The 18932-nt window shown below is 32.6% G+C and overlaps 1 protein-coding gene across 3 annotated transcripts in view; it reads right to left on the reverse strand.

The window, feature by feature from the left end:
• Nucleotides 1–4718: 4718 nt before the first annotated feature.
• The window catches only part of CUNHXorf57 (chromosome unknown CXorf57 homolog), a 57105-nt gene continuing 42891 nt past the window's right edge, over nucleotides 4719–18932 (reverse strand). For all 3 annotated transcript variants that reach the window (XM_015597556.2, XM_015597502.2, XM_006904027.3), the window contains 3 exons: nucleotides 10842–11132; nucleotides 7888–8055; nucleotides 4719–5998 (listed from right to left, as the gene is read on the reverse strand). In XM_015597556.2, coding sequence (XP_015453042.1) covers nucleotides 5868–5998; nucleotides 7888–8055; nucleotides 10842–11132 — 590 coding nt within the window. In that variant the 3' untranslated portion in view covers nucleotides 4719–5867. The remainder of the gene's footprint in view (nucleotides 5999–7887; nucleotides 8056–10841; nucleotides 11133–18932) is intronic.

The raw sequence follows: 18932 nt of genomic DNA on the forward strand, positions 1-18932 counted from the left end.
AAGTTTATTAAAAATGAAGATTTATAGGTTCCACCTCCAGTCATCCAAAATCAGAATGAGGAAAATATCTAAGAATTCATATTGTTAAATAAGCTCTCCAGGTAATTCTTAATACATTTTATAATTTAAGAACTTTAGATCATACAAATTGTACATGATGAATAGTACTGGATCTATTTTTAAGTTTGACAGATTAACTGCTGTCATTTTACTTCAACCTCTTTGTGTTTCAATTTCCAATCTATAAAGGTTTGATGTTTATTTGTATTTCAGGTGGTGCTCTGAACATTTTTGAAGCATCTTAAAAAAACAGAAGCTTGCACAAGTGCCGATTCTACAATAACTAGTATTATATCCTCGGGAAAATAAAAACCTATCTGGGAATTTCCTGTCATTTACACAATAACAGAGGTTGGGATTAGAATTTATCAGGTCTTTTCCAGATCTGACATGCTAGCAGTCTATGAAAATGAAAGCTCTTTTAGAAAGGATCCACTATTTTTTCCTTTCTATCAGCACAATTCATGATGAAGCTGCACTGAGAGTAGATGAAACTGAGGAGGTAAGTTCAAAGTATTGGGTAAAGCTTGAGCTCTAATAAAACTAGCAAGTGCTTGAAACAGTACTATATACCAGCAATTTTCAAACTTCTCTGCACATTAGAATCACCTGGGGAGCTGTTAACTATCTTTGATGCCCAGGTTATACCCCAAACAGAAACTTGGGGCGTGACATCTAGGCATAATTTTATAACTCTCCAGATGATACCAATATGAAGCCAAGTCTGAGAACCACTGATATATAGTACTGTTTCAAACACTTAATACTAGACTTTTCCAATTGTGTGTACCTTAATATTAAGTATCTTAGCAAAGGTATGTAATTAATATTGATACATGCATAGAAAAGGAAATTACTCATTTCTTAGGTAAGGAACATTTCAAATTTTTTCATGTGAATGAATGACAGTTGTGGCAAACCCAAAATTTAAAGAAGAGGAAGCACAGGACTGTGTTTCTAATAGAATATGGGTACCTTTGATTATTCATAGCAATCTTCCAACTTTGGGCTAGGTGACTTTAACTTAGTGTATATTCAAAAGGAATAAAAATTAATCTTAATATTACCCCAAGCAAAATATGATAAATGAGACCTGATATTATAAAAGCACTTGATGTCAAAATTCAAATATGCCTAGGACCATATGACAGCAAAGATACCTGAAAGTCATTTAATTTTACTTGGTTATTAAGATATTGCCTTTGTGATTTGGGAAGGAAGAATTTTTGTGTTAGAATTTTTTTTTTTCAGTGGGAATCTGTTAAGAATTTGACCATGAGAATCAGGCAAGATGCCTAAATCTATATTATAATGTTATCTACAAAATGTACATGGACTATATCCACTTCTCTTGATCTCATTTGTTATCTAGCCGGTCCTCCTGATTTCACTTTTGCTCCCTACATTAGTAGGATACTTTTGACTGCTGGTCAGAGACCCAAATTAATTATGGCATAAACAAGATAGAAGTTTATTTTTCTTTCATGTGACAGCCAAAACAAGTAAGCAGTACAAAGTTGGTATGGCAGCTCCACAATATCACAGACCTGGACTCCTACTAGTTGGTTGTGTTGACATCCCTAGAGTGTTGTTCTCCTCTGCATAATCCAAGATGTCTCACCGCCATGCTAACATTCCCAGCGAAAAGGGGAGAAAAAAGAGAGCATTTCCTCATAATCTTTGAGAACAGTTCAGAAAGTGTATATATCACTTATGCTCACTTCCCATTGGCCAGAACTTAGTCATGAGACAATATATCTAGTTAAGAGGAAACAAAGAAAAGTATTCTTTATCCTAGGTAGCCATGTGCTTGGGTAAAAATTAAGAGATCTATTACTATAGAAGAGGAGAATAGGTATTAGGGTATAACTAGCAATCTCTGCAAACCTCCTTATAATCTATTCTCCTTCCAGGAGAGAGTGGCCATTCTAAAATGTGAATCAAATCATGGCATGTACTGGCCACAAACCATTTAATGACTTCTCAGTGCTCTGAAGATACAAACTAAAATCCTTACCATGGCCCCAAGGTTCTGCATAGTCTATAAGAGCCCTTGTCTATTGGCTTGTCTCATCTTGTACTCCACTTTCTGTACTCCAGCCATGTCAGTTCTTTCTCAAGGCCCCAAACACATCTTGTGCTGCAAGGCCTTTGCATCCCAAGTTCATTTCCTCAGGAAAAACTTGTCCAGTGCTCCCCTCCCTGCCCTGAGCAGGCTTCCTGTGTTAAAAAGCACTAATATAAACCACATATATTTCCTTTGAGGCACTTATATCACTTATTTGTGCACTTATTTGAACGTCTTTCTTCTCCACAACACTGTAAGCTCTATGAAAATAGGCGCCATAACTGTTTTTGTGTGTAGTGTATTGTGCTCCTAGTGCTAACCCAGTGCTTGCCCAAGTGGGCATATTTGGATATATGCTGCAATAATTCAGCTCATTCTTTCATGAGCTTCAGGATTTGGAAAAGTTTATCTCCCAGTGACTTGATACACTAACTGAAATTTTATTATTAGTCAAACATTTTACTTTGTGCTCAAATTAGACATGAAAAAAAAAAAAAACGGACTTTGGAGTTGTAAGCCTAACTATACACCTTAATTGCCTTGGCAATTTTACATTAAATCATTCAGTCTTTTTCTATTTCAGATCTCCCTCTACAAAATAGATATTAAAATCTTGTTAGGGGCAACATCTAGATCTTAAGCTACTAGGGGTGAAATACAATAATTTCAGAATAGAATCAGAGGTAGTTGAATTCTTTAAAAAGAGTTGCTTGATTTTCAATGAAAATGTGCATATGATTAAAAAAGTTAAAATATTTCAGATTTCTGTTTTGAAAAAAATATATGTGTCACTGAACAGGCAACAACTTAGGAAGAACACTAGAGTAAAAGTAACTGAGATTCAAAGATTTCAAATTTTTTTTTACAATGAGTTGCTGTCATTGATAATAGTCTAATCATAACTTTAAAATGTTCTTCATAGAAAATCACATTTTCATGAAACACATTAAAATAATACAAAGACATTTTCAGTGTCCTAATAACATATTAATACACCAAAGAATAATAGAACTGGATGGGACCACTATTTTTCTAATTTTACAAATAATGAAATTAAGGTCAAGCAGTTTAAGTGGCTTTTCTTAAAGTTCCGCAGGGATTTAGGGATGGAGCTATAGCCAGCTTTAAATCTGTTCCCCACCCCCCAAATCTACTTTTTATTTCTTTAGTATAAAGAAAAGCAAAAACTTAGGGCTAAAAGTGCTATTAACATAACAAAGTAAGAATGAGGGATAATATAGTGGGTAGTATGACTTGGACCAATAAATAAGTTTATATGTAATGTTTCTATTTTGGAAAGTTGGGACAAATATAATACAGTATGACTTGACACAAATGTAATCTCAAATAACTGTAATTTTTGGATAGTCCACATACCTTATTTTACTTATTAAATTTTAATATATTTTTCCTAAAATTCTTTCAGTAAAAGCAGTTGATTATTAAAATAAACAGGAACCAGTAATAGATATTTCATCTCCCATCAATTTACCTGAAAATTCTTGGGTAGCAATGCATAAAGAAGAAAAAAAAAGAAAGAAAGAAAGAAAGAAAGAAAGAAAGAAAGAAAGAAAGAAAGAAAGAAAGAAAGAAAGAAAGAAGGAAAGAAAGAAAATGTACCTGAAAAGGTAACCAGTGAAATAGCAACCAGCTCAATTATAAACTATATAAATGATTTTGGAATAATAGAATTGGTTATAATCTATAGTCCATATTAGCAGAAGGTATCTAGCTAAAAACATCAAATATTTTAGTGTTACCAAGTAAAGGTTTCAAGTTTCTTAAAAGTCCTTATCTTAATATGAGTAAAATGAATGCAGTATAATTCCAACAAAGAAATAAAAATGGCAGAGAGAACATGTGCTCAGATTCTTCCCTTCTTTTAATAGCTTACCAATGGATTTCAATGTGTATATCTCATGTGCCATATAAAATTAGAAACTTCAGAGAGAGACTGTGGTCCTCTGGTAGACTATGTAATATTTCTTAATTTAGTAACTGACTTGTTAGCATGAAGGTGACATCACGGTAGTATATTTGTGTTGCTTTGGAATTAATGAACACATATTGCCACTTAAAGATAAATTCTGATGGTAGTTTGCTATTTTTCTTAGGAAACTATCACAGTAGCTATCTAATTTTGCAACATCCAGAAATGTGGACAAAGATGTTTAACTCCAAATTTGGGTAGAAATGTTACTAGAATATAAAATAAATTGCCAGAGAATTTGTTTTTAAAAACCCTAAATTAAAAAAAAATGTTCATATTTCTCATTCAATATGAGAACAGAAATTACACCTGCTAAAGTGTATAGTTTTGAAATCTCAGCCTGAGGTTTTAGTCAATAGCCACTTAAGTATTATTTTTTTTCCCTTCCCCAATATTTATGTGGCACTAAAATTGAATTGTCTTATAAAGTTTATTATAGCTAAATACAAAAAACCCAGATTTCTTGATAAAACAACATTCTTCAACCCATATGGAAGAATCATATTGGTTCATTTAGCAAGTACATGTAGCTCTATTATAGGCCAAAAATATAAAAGACATCAAATCCATTCAAAATAATATGGGTGACCAAAAAAGTTATTGTTTTAACTTCTTTAATAGTACACTCAAATTTCAACATGAGGATTTATAATTTTAATTAACATTTAGACACACTTATAAAGAACAAAAGACTGAACACATTTATGAACAACATGTAGCATCTGTCTTTAGGTTCATGAGCTGCTCAACACATTTAAAATGTATAGAATGTGAAGTCACGGAACCATAGGGCTAGAAAGAAACTCCACAAGTTAACAGCTTACTACAATCAGATTTATCTTAATACAGAATAATTTTTAACTCGTGTGATAGTCATAGACGCACACAGATGTCAACCACATAGATGTCAGCCATATGGCCTTGCAAATGTGGAAAGGCCATTTACACTTAAATAGACAACCAGAATAAAATCAATTCCCTTAGTTACTGTTTTATACTTTGAATATGAGCACTTAAATGTTAATTTGAGATAAAATTTCACTAAACTCACATTACATGTATCAAAATTACAAATGAATACAGCAAGAACATAGACATACTGTAGCTTTTGGCTTTAAGATCACACACTGGTCAAAACATTTAGAAATTTAAAAGATATGAAGTCACAATAGGGAGTGGAAAACCATTAAGACAACTTAATTTAGCATTCACATTGTACAGCTGACCAAACTAAAGACCTGGGCAACTGGGCCATAACAACTAATGTGTGCTTTTGAAAATAATAGAAACTACCTTATTTATGAGAAATGCAGGTTTGCTACTTTAGAAGAATTCAATTGTCAAATTAGCAATTCAAAATTTCCCATTATAGGTGAATCAAAGTGGCAGGACGTTAAATGTTCATAAAAAGTTACTCTTCTAAGTCAGGATGCCTTATGCTGAGGCTTTATAACAAAAGTACACTTCACAAATAAAACAGTGAACATAAATTATTACAAGTCAAGATAATAATCATATCAAAGTTATGTAAATTTTCTTGATTGACAAAAATTGTTTTGATGGCTGTTTCAGTAATAAATTTAAAATGAAGTGTGTTAGCTCCAAATACAAGACGAACATAAAACTACTTAATAACTTTAGAGCTTAAGTGATATTTTTGCAGAAAAAAAGTTATTGATATTACCAACAAAATAATATCTTTAAAGCAGTGCCCTCTTTATAACCTGTAATAATTCCATTTTTCAATTTTTAATAAATATTATCTGGACTGTAAATTTTATGCAAACAGACTTCTACCTTGTTGTTACCCAAATTACAGATATCCAAGATACAGACGACATGCGTTCTATCCAGCTCAGTTACTGCTTTTATAATATCACCTAAAAGTAAAAAGCATATGGTAAGTATTGTAAAATAGTTAAATATTTACTTGGATTTAGTATCATATAAGCTGATTTTTTTTTCTAATATTAACACTGTCTTTCATCTTCTCCCTCTTCCCTCTGTTCATCACATTCATCAAAGTTATGTTACAGTAACTTCTGCAGAAAATAGTAACTTCTGCAGAAAATAGTGAATACATCAAACAGATACTACTAATAATGTTAAGATATGGGCTGGTACTCCAAAGCCATATTTAGTTATTTTTACTTTTTATTTTTTTTAATGGAGCAGAGTAATATACATTTTCATAGTAACAAAAATAAACTAGTTCATAAAAAATGTTTAAAAGATGACACCACCAATGTTATCTTATAAGCCACCACATTACATTATTCTGTACCTATTTTTATCTCTCAGTTTGGAATCACAGAAGGAATTAAAAAAGTTTTAAATCAGATCTGGGTTCAAATCTTAGCTGTCATCATGCTAGTAAATATGATTTTCAGTCTAATTATCTATAAATAGGGGATAATGATGTTCACCTTGCAAGGCTTTTATTAGGATTAGTCGTGACTTATGAAAATGCTCAGGCACAGTTGTTGGCACAGAGCTAAATTGACACCATTATTATTAATAATGCTATGTCATGAAAAACACAAAATGAATCACCTTGCTTTTGATTACATCACTTTTCTCCTCTACTGATTCTTGCCTTTCATCTCCCAAATGTTAACTGCTTTGGTAGAATGGCACTAACAACTTGTAGGTGTCTGAGAATTTTGCCTTGATATTTTATTTTAATAATAACATATACATATAGCAGAAGAAACGTAACAGAAGTGAATATTGTATGAAGCAAGAACATGAGTGAACAAATATTTAAACTACATATTAAAGCATGAATTAAGAAATGCAGAATTTCTGGAAGTCTAAGGAGCTGCAGTGTAAGAAGTAATACTGCAAGTCAGCTAATATGTCATCTCTAAAAAAGACTCGGGAAAAGAAACAAACTTCATCTCTTTTTAAAAAAAATCATTTTATTAGTTTCAAGTACACAGTACATTGGTTAGACATTTATATAATTTATAAAACGATCCTCCAAATTGCTCTTTCTCTCCTCTGGCTTTCTACCTAGTCATTACATTAATGCTAACTGCATTCCCTATGCCGTGCTTTCTTATAAAATTAGCTACTCATGTTCAGTTTGCAGTAACCATTAATGCCAAAAGTTAATCATCAGGCACAGCTCATAAGATTTGTTTAAAAACAACATACACCCAAGAGTTTCATCAGCATAGGAAGACCAACCACAAAATCCCAAGATAATAAAGGCTTTCTTAAAAGTGAATAAAATATATATACATATATTTGGTATATTATGTAGAAAACTAAACAATTAGTTGGTTGAAGGGCTTCACTATTGGGATTACATACACTTTTAGCACTCCTCAAGGAATTTATTGCATAGCACTTGAATAACTAAATGTTTATAAGAGAAAACAATTGTACTATATTATACTATGGAGGTATTAAAATTTCAGGCAATTATAAGGTGAAAGAACAAATTATCTTGCTTGAGTTAAAAGGAGAGAATAGCAGAATCTGCACTGCTCATATGCATACCACTTAGGTCTAATGAATACTTACATTTAGAATTGTATTATAAGAGAACATTCTTAATGCTTGCCTCGAATAGAAACCATGAATCCATTCAATTTTATTTAAAAATATATTCTCACTTATAGGTCTTGGGTATGTTTACCAAATGGGTAAACTGTATTAAATGTTAAGGTTAGACTGTTTATATAATATCTTAAGGTTAAGACTGTTTACAATATTAATTAATTTTAATTTCTGAATGAAAAGAATAATGAGATCGTCTTACCCGCAATTGCTCTTGGACCTGGCACCCTTTCATTACCATTTACTTCCTGTGGATATACACAGCTGTAATTCATGCAGGTTAATAACGTGTCTATTTGAGATGCTCGGATATCTTCTGAACAATACATGGGTAGGAATGCGACATCAATTGCTATCTCATGGTTCAGACCTGTTATTGAAAAATCACACTTTATTAAAAGTTCAGTGGGTTAGTACATGGTGCTAAGGAGGCCAAATTTGCAGGTTTGATCCTAACATATGCCAAAAAGCTTCATATCTGTAAAAAACTGTGTTTCAAAACTACAGACTAAACCCTTAGCTGTGCAAACATTTATGAATACATGCTATTGTTTGAAAGAGGAGACACTTCAGCACAATATATCACTATTGCTGGAAATAACAATCCAAAAAATTTTCCCTACTGATGAAAAGTTGAAATCTTAATATACAGAGGACAGCCTGGTCATAAATGAAAACATAAATGAAAACATGTAGAGTGCTTTCTTGGTCATTCTTGACAGATGCCATTACAAGATAGGTGAATTCAGAGAAGTACTGCTTCCCTTATTGCCATTTGGACTTAAATATATATGGTACAGTATGTATAGTAGTAACTAGGTTCCGTCTGTCCTCAAATATACAAGACAAGTGTCAAACACTTACCATTAGGACTATTAAAAGCTGCAATAGAAAAGGGGCTATTGGGAAATAACCAAAGTGAATCCTGACCTATGACTGTCATCTCTTTATTTCGGTCAATGTCAGATAAGTTGGATAAAAGGCAAGGGTTTGGGCTGGGTACTAAAGGCTGAGTAGAATTTAAAAAAACAGGAGGGTATTTCAGGGAATAGCCGAAAGTAACGACCAGAGTAAGGAGCCCATTGTGGCTGGAACAAGGATAAACACAAAGAGCAAAGATTTAAAACTCTATGAATTCTACCCAGTCACCCAAACCAGAAACCTGAGAGCTATCTTTAACTCCTCCCTTTTGTTCTTCTCTGACATTGTTAACCGTGTCCTACAGATTCCAGGACCTTAATATCTTTCCTATTCATCCCTACAGCAATTCTTAAGTACTGAGTATGGGCCAATTATGGGTAAGCAAAGTCCTTCCTGTAGAGCTGTAAACTAATTCAGAAACGCAAGCTCATTCTTTCCTTTTTATGGGCAAATGATACTAAATTCCATAGCTTTAATGTAACATACAACTAAAAGCTACTTAAAGATTTCTAAAGATTATTAAAATTTGGTATTCATAAACTAAAATAGTCATGATATCTAGAATTTATGGAGTATTTCAACTCAGTATTATAGCAAGTGTAGTTATCCAATGAATTTTAACAATGCTGCAAAACTCATGTGAATGTGTACATTCTGGTATCTTATTTCCTTGATTCCAAGACTAAATTTAATGCTAAGATATATAATCTACTGAATAAGTTTGTTTTAATAAAAAGGAAACACTGCATTAAATGTACCCACTGACCATAAGATGCATTCCAACTTGTAAATGTGAAAAAAAAAAAAGTATGCCTTAGAATTGAGAAAATATCGGAAGCTGAAAATCCTGATATTTTCAGGAAGGTTTATTGTCAGCATGTCATTGATGGTAATTTTTGAGTTGCTTTCTAAATTGTAAAATAAGGTGATTTATATTCAACATTATTAATAACATTTGCTTTGAGTTCTTTAGTTAAAACTAGAGTTCAGAGTTGTGTTAGAGAAAAAAAAAAATGTCAGGTTCCCATATAATTCAACTTCTGTGTTTCCAGAAGATTTCATGATTTCAATGGTTACATTTTGTGATATATGGGAAATCTTTGCTGTAATTTTTATTTCCTATTAAAACCAAGATATAAAACCAAGATTGGTAAAGTACTCAAAGAGAACAAGTCATGCAGTCTACTGAAAAGCAGCATTTGAAACTTATGTCTAAAGCTGTCTAACAAAGTCAGTGGAAATTCATACTTTTCATAGATTATACACATATACACAATCACATATATGTACATATTTATGTGTAAGGGGGTAGGAAAGTGGGAGTAGAAGAGAGTAAAGGGGAAAAAGGAATCTTGATAGAGGTCAAGGTAATTCATTCCAGTAGTCTAGATATAAAAATCTATAAACTGCATTTTCTTTCAGGCATTAAATTAATTTACAAATGATTTTTCCTCATTCTTCCATTTTAAAACAATGAGACCTTCCTTTAAAACACAAATACAAATAAAATTTTTTCCCTTGACTTTGAGATTAGCTCATTTTGGCTAAAATTTTATGTTAAAATTATTTTTTGTGTACATTCCCTCATTAAAAACAAATTTAAAAATAAATATGTTTAAAAATGTGTTGACTCCTTTAAATTTCTGTAAGTTCATTAGCTACTTCTAGCTTTTGAACAACTTGAGAAAATCAGCTCATTTTCCCTTATCAGACATGAGAAGTTTATTCAGTGGCTTCTTTCTGTTCAACCTGAGTTACCTGAGAATTTTATTTTCTTCAGGGCTAAACAGGTCTCTGTTCATAGGAGCTTCTCTTGCTTAGCACCCTTTCCTCTTTAACCTATATTTTACCTTTCAATGGTTCAGGTGCTCTGAAAAAGAGGCAGATAATATGGGCCGGAAACTGATGGCTAATGGGGAACAGAATCAGTTTCAGCAGCAGTCAGACAGAGGTGAGGAAAGTTCCCTAGATTCCCAATCTTTTCTCCTCATATACTTTCTGAGGACTTGCCAATGTTCAAAAGCCCACGATTAGAGCTTAATGTACATTATTCATTTGGTTTGAGCCAAATAGGAGTTCTCATTGGGCTTAATTTGTGTGTGTGTGTGTGTGTGTGTGTGTGTGTGTGTGTGTGTGTGTGTTGTGGGGGTGCTTATTTTTTGAATCAAAATATTACCATCTATATTTAAAATATGCTAAATTCACAATATTCAAAGAGAAGAACAGATGACTTACCTAGGATGGTTACTTCAAAATGTCCAAGGCTTCGGGCACTTTTAAAATCATTAAGTTTGGGGGCCCTTTCTTCTGGTGGTATGTATTTTGCAGGCTGAGAATTATACTGCTGAATAAGAAAACTTTTGTGTTCGACAGTAAATTTCCGTGGAATACTTTCAGGATAAACAGAGCTGTAGTGTAGGTGATCTACTAAGCCAAACTTTTTCTCTCTCCACAGCTGACTTTCCCACCCATGACTTATAGTTTTTCTGGCTTTCCCCTGCATACTAGTGCTTACGCTTTCTCGACCTGTTAAAGACACAATGAATAGACACAATTGACATATAAACTAACCAAGTCAAATTATTCACTTCAAAAAAGCACAGATTAATGAGGAATAGTTTAACTTTAAAAATCAAACAACCACTCAGAAAAATGTAAATTGAATGTCCAAAAGATAATTCTTATTAAAGTAAGGAAAGAACTAAATTCACTTAAAAAATAAATATACTCCAAAGTATTAAAAAGTGATAGTTTTCTCTGTTAATAGCTTTATGGAGATTTGTAATTATCTTCTTTATACTTTTTCTATATTTTCTACATGCTCTTAAATAAACATATATTCTCTTTAGATTCAGTGACAAATTCAAGTTAAGTCAAATTCATGAGAATAATACCCTTTAGAGATGGGACCACTGCTCAATATTGGTGAAATTTAAGCTTAAAAAAATTGTGTTAATCTTTGCTAATAGTAACCTGAACAAATACAAAACAGTCTTTTTTCTTGGATATAACTCACCTTCAAAAAGACCATTAATTTATTATATATTATACTACTTTCAGATATAAATAGCATATGGAAAACAAAGAGGGAATTAAACTGAGATGAAAGATCACTTCGATTCTTGATTGTTCAATTCATTTATGTACAATTTATCTAACACATTTAATTTTTAAGGCAGAATATAATTTCTCTCCTACACATTATGACATTCATTCATTCATAAAATATAATTACTGAGTACCTATTTTGTACCAGATACCATGCTAAGGAATTTTGTAAAATAATATTTTAATTGAGTAATATATCAGGGGAACTGAATATATATGGTAGAATCAGGAAAAAAACTACGTTTTGGAACAAGACTCTCATGTTGTCAGTTCTGCTAGCGGAGGAAAGCTGACACAACTCTGTTTAAGAGTGTACCATGGTTGCTGAATTGCTTCCATGCATGCTGCCTATACTTTGGCATTCATTATCATCCTGGCACTAGAAAACAGAAAACAAACAAACGAACAAAAACTTGCTGAGGCAAGGAGTATCAACAGTAAGTTTTCAGTGTGGTTAATGTACTACTTCTCCTTTCTTAACTTTATTACATATTCCCAGACTACTTTCTTGGTTCCTTAAACCTAAGAAGAGACTTACTGAAAATTTATTACAAGGTAAAATACTAGACTGAATTGTAAGAAAAGATGAAGCAGTTGAATACATACTTGTTACTCACCGGGGATGCAAAATATTGCAATATTACAATTTAAACTCAAAATTCAGTTGATGAATGCACTTAATTTCCTATAATCATGTTTAATAACAAAAATAATAAAACATTTAATCACACATAAAAATGAAAGGAATCGACCAAAGCCAAGAGAAAAAGTCAAAGCTAATAAGACTAAACTGAAGATTGGGCAATGATTTAATCTTTTTATCTTCTAGAAATAAATCTCCCTTCCAAAAACTAATAAAATAATATAGACCAGTGAAAAGTAGCTATTACAATGACCTAAGTTATACTGAGTGTTCCTCATCGATGTGTTGTAAAATATAGCATGCAAAGAACAAGTAAGAGGTTATTCCAATTTTTAAAAATTAAGTAATTATATTTAGCTTATAGGAAAAAATATCCTATGATTGACCCTGCCAGGAACAAGTTGGAATGTTTTCTATGCCTGTTTTCTTATTTGAGTGTTAATATTAAGAACTGGCAAGATATAAATGTTTATATGAAGAATTCCTCTGAAAAATCATGCTTTGTTTTTTTTAATTTAGTAACTTGGGATTGTAATTACCTATCCCAATTATATGTCCATAATTAATATAAATGGGTGTAAATTCAATACAAGAAATATTTGCAGGCACTCATTGTGACCAGCAAGATTTCAAAGGTAATAATTAGGAAGAAGATAAAATATATTTAGAATTTGGGTAAGATGGAAAATCATGAACTAGAATTCTTTTATTTTTAAGCTTGAATACTACTAAATTACCATATGAAACACATTATGTTTTTAAGTCCAAGGCATAACTAAGATATAGGTTAATAACCCAGAAAATTATACTTTTGTGTATATATATGATTACATATTGTAATTATAATCACTGTTATTTTAATGATTCATTTTACCCTTATTTCTGGTGAGAACTGATTTATATTCTAATGAGGAAAAAAACCAGGGGAAGACCACATTTAGGTTGTGAGATATAAAAAGACACTGTATAAATGCATGTATATAGGCAGTGATTTTTTTCTTCATAAAATCTACTCTGAGCATTTTATAATGTAGATAAGACTAATAGGTAGGGGTGTATGGAACATGGGTGAGGGAGAAGAGACTTTTCCCCTCTTGCTTCCACTGACTCCACCCTGGAGCAAGGTCTACAAGACTAGGAAAGAACAGGGTATTTCAGTTATTGATCAGGTCTATAATTAGCAGCAAGTAGATAACAGACTTTTTAAAGGATTGCATAAGTCAGAGGCTACCTATAATGTCTTTTGATCTCAATAGTACTGTTATTGTTTATTGTTAGCTTTCAATGTATGTTTTATCTACTTATCTAAGTTACCAGATATAAAGGATAAGATGTTAAATTTTGTAGCCTTCAAACAACCCAGCACAACCAAACCATTTGCACAAATTATATACTCATAAATGAGTGACTTTTCAGTTTACAGACATAGTAATTTCCAAAACTATCATGAAACATATCTGGGAATACATTAGTAACCATGTTAACACATATAAATCTAATTAATTAATTAAAATTGCAATATAATACACAAGTGAGACTACATCAAACTAAAAAGTTTGTGCACAGAAAAGTAAACCATCAACAAGATGAAAAAGTAACCTGCTGAATAGGAGAAAATAATTGCAAATCACATATCCTATAAGGGATTAATATCCAAAATACATAAAGAACTCATTCAACTCAATAGTAAAAAAAATCAAACAATCTGATTAAAAAATGGGCAGAGGATCTGAAAAGACATTTTTCAAAAAAAGACATGCATATGGCTAACAGATCCATGAAAAGATGCTCAGCATCACTAATTAAGGAAAATGCAAATCAAAACCACAATGAGATATCACCTCACAGCTGTTAGAATGGCTTTTATTAAAAAGACAAGAATTTACAAGTGTTGATGAAGATGTGGGGAAAAAGGAACCCCTGTGCACTGTTGGTGGGAATGTAAATTAGTGTAGCTGCTATAGAAAACAGTGTAGAGGGTCCTAAAAAATGTAAAAATAGAACTACTGTATGATCTAGAAATTCCACTTCTGAGTATTTATCCAAAGAAAACAAATATACTAACTCTAAAAGATATATGCACCACCATGTCCATTGTAGTATTATTTACAATAGCCAAGACATGGAAACAAACTAAGTGTTCACTTAGTTTGATGGATGAATGGATATGTATAAATGATATACATACATATAATGGAATATTATTCAGTCATAAAACAATTAAATCTTGCATTTCCAATAACATTGGGCAGACCTTAAGGGCATTATGTTACGTAAAATAAGCCAGGAAGAGAAAGACAAATACTGCATGATCTCACTTACATGTGGAATCTTAAAACAAACAAACAAACAAACAAACAAACAAACAAACAAAAACCTTGAGCTTAGAGATACAGAGAAAAGATTGGTGATTACCAGAGGCAGGGGTGGGGAGTGGGCAAAATAGATGAAAGGGTTCAAAAAGTACAAACTTCCAGTAATAAAATAAGTAAGTCGTGGGGATATAATGTAAAGCATGGTGGCTATAGTTAATAATACTGTACTGTATATTTGAAATTTACTGAGAGTAGATCTTAAAAGTTCTCATTACAAGAAAAATGTGTAACTATGTATGGTAATGGATGTTAACTAGACTTATTGCAGTGATCGTTTCACAGTATATCTAAATATCAACACATGTACACTTGAAACTAATATGTTATATGCCAAATATACCTCAACTCAAAAAAGAAAAAAAATAATGAATGTAAAAGAGCTTTGTAAATTAGGAAGGACCATTATAAATTTCATTTATCAGCTAATTCTTGAGAAACTATCTTGTAATAGAAATGCCATTTGGGGGCTTGGGACACTAACTGAATAGGTTTTGGCTTCTGCTCATTGATGAAGATAACATGTAGTCTAGTTACATTTCTGTAGAAGTATATTTAATAATTAGGACCATTTAATTATCAGTATCTTTAAGATTGTACCAAATCACTAAAAATTATCAATGTTTTCAATATTAATAGTCAAGAAAAAATGTAGAAAATGACAAATGAAATATAAAGGCAATTATCTACATTAGATGAGCAAAATCATTTAAAAAATCTACAGAAAGGTAAATTCATATTAGTATTGCTATACTATCTTTCCTTTGTTTAGTACATGTCCAGTGTACCTTTCGCCAATTCTTTATATTGAACCTTTTTATATAAATTTGGTTAAGTGTGTCTCTTACATGTAGCATATAACTGCATTAATTTAAAAAATCATATCTGAAAGTTTAACATGTTTACATTTATTGAAATTGATAATGTATTTGAAATTATTCCAGTCGTGTTATTTTGTATTTTCTCTTTGCATTTTTTCCTCTTTTTTCTGTCTTCCACTGTCCTGATCAAATTATAATTCTTTTTTTCCTGTGCTACTTTGAAAGTTATAACTTTTTTAACTGTTGTTTCAGTATGTCCTCAAAATTTTAACTTTCATGTTTAAATCTAGAAAGCCCATAATTTATCTTCCCATCCATCTCATTTTAAATCGTATTCCAGTTTTTCTTTGTTTCAAATCCATGAAATTATTTATGACCACAGTTATTAATTTTTATTGCCTATGTTTATTTATATTTACCAATATTTTACCAACTTCATTGTTCATCATTTCTTCTTGTATTCTGCTACTTTTTAATTTCATTTTCCTTCTTTCAAAACTCTTTTGTAACTCATTCATTGAGACTCTATGAGTAATAACTCACAGTCTCTGAATATCTAAGAATATACTTATTTTACCCCACTCTTACAGTTTGTTAGTTAGATATAGAATTCTAGGTTGAAAAATATTTCCTTTCAACATTTTGAAGACATTATTCCATTGTCTAAGGCATCTATAATTGCTGAAAAGAAACCCTCTTATCTGATTATAATTCCTTTTGAAATAAATATGTATTTTCTCTCTGGCAGATTTTAAGATATTTACTATCTTCAATGCGCTGTATATTCACTATGATACATCTGGGTACAAATTTATTTAATTTTTCTGTTCAGGATTCATTGTGATCCTTCAATCTAGTGATTCATATATATCTTTAATTTTGAAAAAGTATATATTCAAATATTGCTTCTTCCTGATTATCTTATTCCATCCTCCTGGAACTTATATTAGAAATAAATTGGGGACTGGAGAAACACAGCACAGTGAGAGACATACCCAGAACTCTCCCCTTGAAACAACAGTAAGCTGAACACCTAAACTCAACAAAAAACAACCAAACAGCGCACCAGCATGTCTTAGCGTGGGATCTGCGCATAAGAGCAACCACAAATCAGAACCCTGGGTGTCCAATGGTGGACTGGGAGAAACAAAGAAGGCGCCTCTCACAGCTGCCGAGCTCCCTGTAGGAGAAAGGGGAAGGGAGAAGGTGTGGCGAGTTCCCTGAACAGCCCTGCCTGGGACTGCTGTGAGCTCCACGCGGCTGGAGGCAGAGCCCAGTCATCAGGGCAGAAAGCAGTGAAGCAGGACAGCAGCGAAACAACAGTTAATTTTTACCAGCTGTGGTTTCAAAACTGAGACTTAGCCACAGCCCCAAACCCCCAACCCAGAGGGCCCCTCCCCCATATCCTCCGAGACTGAACATCACGAACCCCTGGGGGAATCTGAGAAAACAGTACCAAAACTGTTGCTAACACTGACAGGGACTGAGACTGAAGGTAGCGAGCATGATTAAATAAATACAAGGGGGAAAAAAAAGGCATTATTATGGCTTTATACAAAGCAGGGATCCAAAAGGTTTAGACGCCATCTACTGGAAACCAAAAGAAAAACGCCTTCTTTGCAACAGGCTAGACAGACCATCATATAATAAATTTTTTTTCTGGAAAACAGCAGAATACATTTCCATTAATGCCCAGATGGAGAAATAGCCCATTAAACACCATGAACAACCAAGATGACAAGGCCAAGATGACAAGGCATCTCAGAAAAAAAGAGAAAAATCTCCAGAAAAGAAGCTTACAGACATAGAAATATGTGACTTAAGTAACAGAGAATTCAGGATGATACTTCTGAAAAAACTCAATGAGATCCAAAACGATTCATATCAACAATTTCAGAAACTGAAAACAACTAGATGAGCAGAACGAGTTCTTAAGCAAGGAGACTGAAACCCTCAACAAGAACCAAATAGAACTTCTGGAGATACAGAACACACTGCAAGAATTGAAAAATGAAATAGCAAGCTTGGGAAATAGAGTTGACCAAATGGAGGAAAGGATTAATGATATCGAAGACAGAAATCTAGAAATAAGTCAGAAGGAAGAAGAGAGAAAGCGAAGAATAAAAATAATGAAAGAGAAATATAAGAACTACCTGATACCATTAGAGAAAACAGAAGAATAATGGGCATTTTCGGGGAGGAAAAGGAGCAGGGATTAGAAAGCATTTTCAGACAAGTAGATGACGAGAATTTCCCAAATCTAAGGAATGAGCTGGAGCTTGGAAATGAAGAAGTCAAAAGTATACCCAATTATCTCAACGCAAAAAGCTTTTACCAAGACACATTGTATTATAGTTATCAAAAATCAAAGACAAACACAGAATTCTCAGGGTAGCCAGGGAAAAGAAGACAGTAACCTATAAAAAAAACCCATCAGGTCTTCGTCAGACTTCTCAGCACAAACATTACAAACCAGAAAGGAGTGGAATCAAATATTCAAACTATTAAATGAAAGGAACTACCAGCCAAAAATAATGAATCCAGCTAGGCTATGCTTTAAATATGAAGGAGAAATAGAAGCCTTTCCAGACATACAAAAATTGAGGGAATTCTCTACTATGAGGCCTGCATTACAGGAAATACTGAAAGAGGTCAGCTCACCTAAAACAAAATGACCAAAAAAAGTACATAATTAGGAGTAAGGTGACTAGTAGGTTGATAGAAGCAGAGGGGTGCAACCATTACTAAGAACAGGGCATTATAAGCTTAAAGGATTAGAAGAAATTTGCTATACTAAGATACTAATGAATGTTCAGCATACATAGGGACAAACTGAGACAACAATGACTGAAAAGGGGAGGATTCAAAGACCCAAATTCGCAAAGGGGGATGGAGATAAGGCACACGCAAAAGAAAATGGACGACTGTATATTTATAACTATGCTTTTACGTATTTGTAATAGTAACCACACACAAAAGATTCAGAACTGAAGTATATAACATAAAAGAAGAAGAACCAGAGGCAAAACTCACAAAAGCCAACCAAAATGAACAAAACAGAAAAACAAGGACAAGGAAACAATGGAAACACCGAGCTACCAGAAAGGAAAAGATAAAATGGCTATAAGGAGACCTCGTATTTCAATAATCACCTTAAATGTAAAAGGACTGAACTCACCAATAAAAAGGCACAAAGTTACAGACTGGATCAAAGAACAAAATCCAACCATATGCTACCTCCAGGAGACACATGTCAGTTCCAAAGACAAATATAGACTCAAAATGAAAGGTTGGAAGATGATATTTCAAGCAAATGGGATTTAGAGAAAAGCGGGAATAGGGGTACTAATATCAGACAAAATAGAATTCAAAATAAAGAAGG

Source organism: Pteropus alecto, unplaced genomic scaffold, assembly GCF_000325575.1.
Source record: "Pteropus alecto unplaced genomic scaffold, ASM32557v1 scaffold150, whole genome shotgun sequence".
Classification (NCBI taxonomy): Eukaryota; Metazoa; Chordata; class Mammalia; order Chiroptera; family Pteropodidae; genus Pteropus; species Pteropus alecto.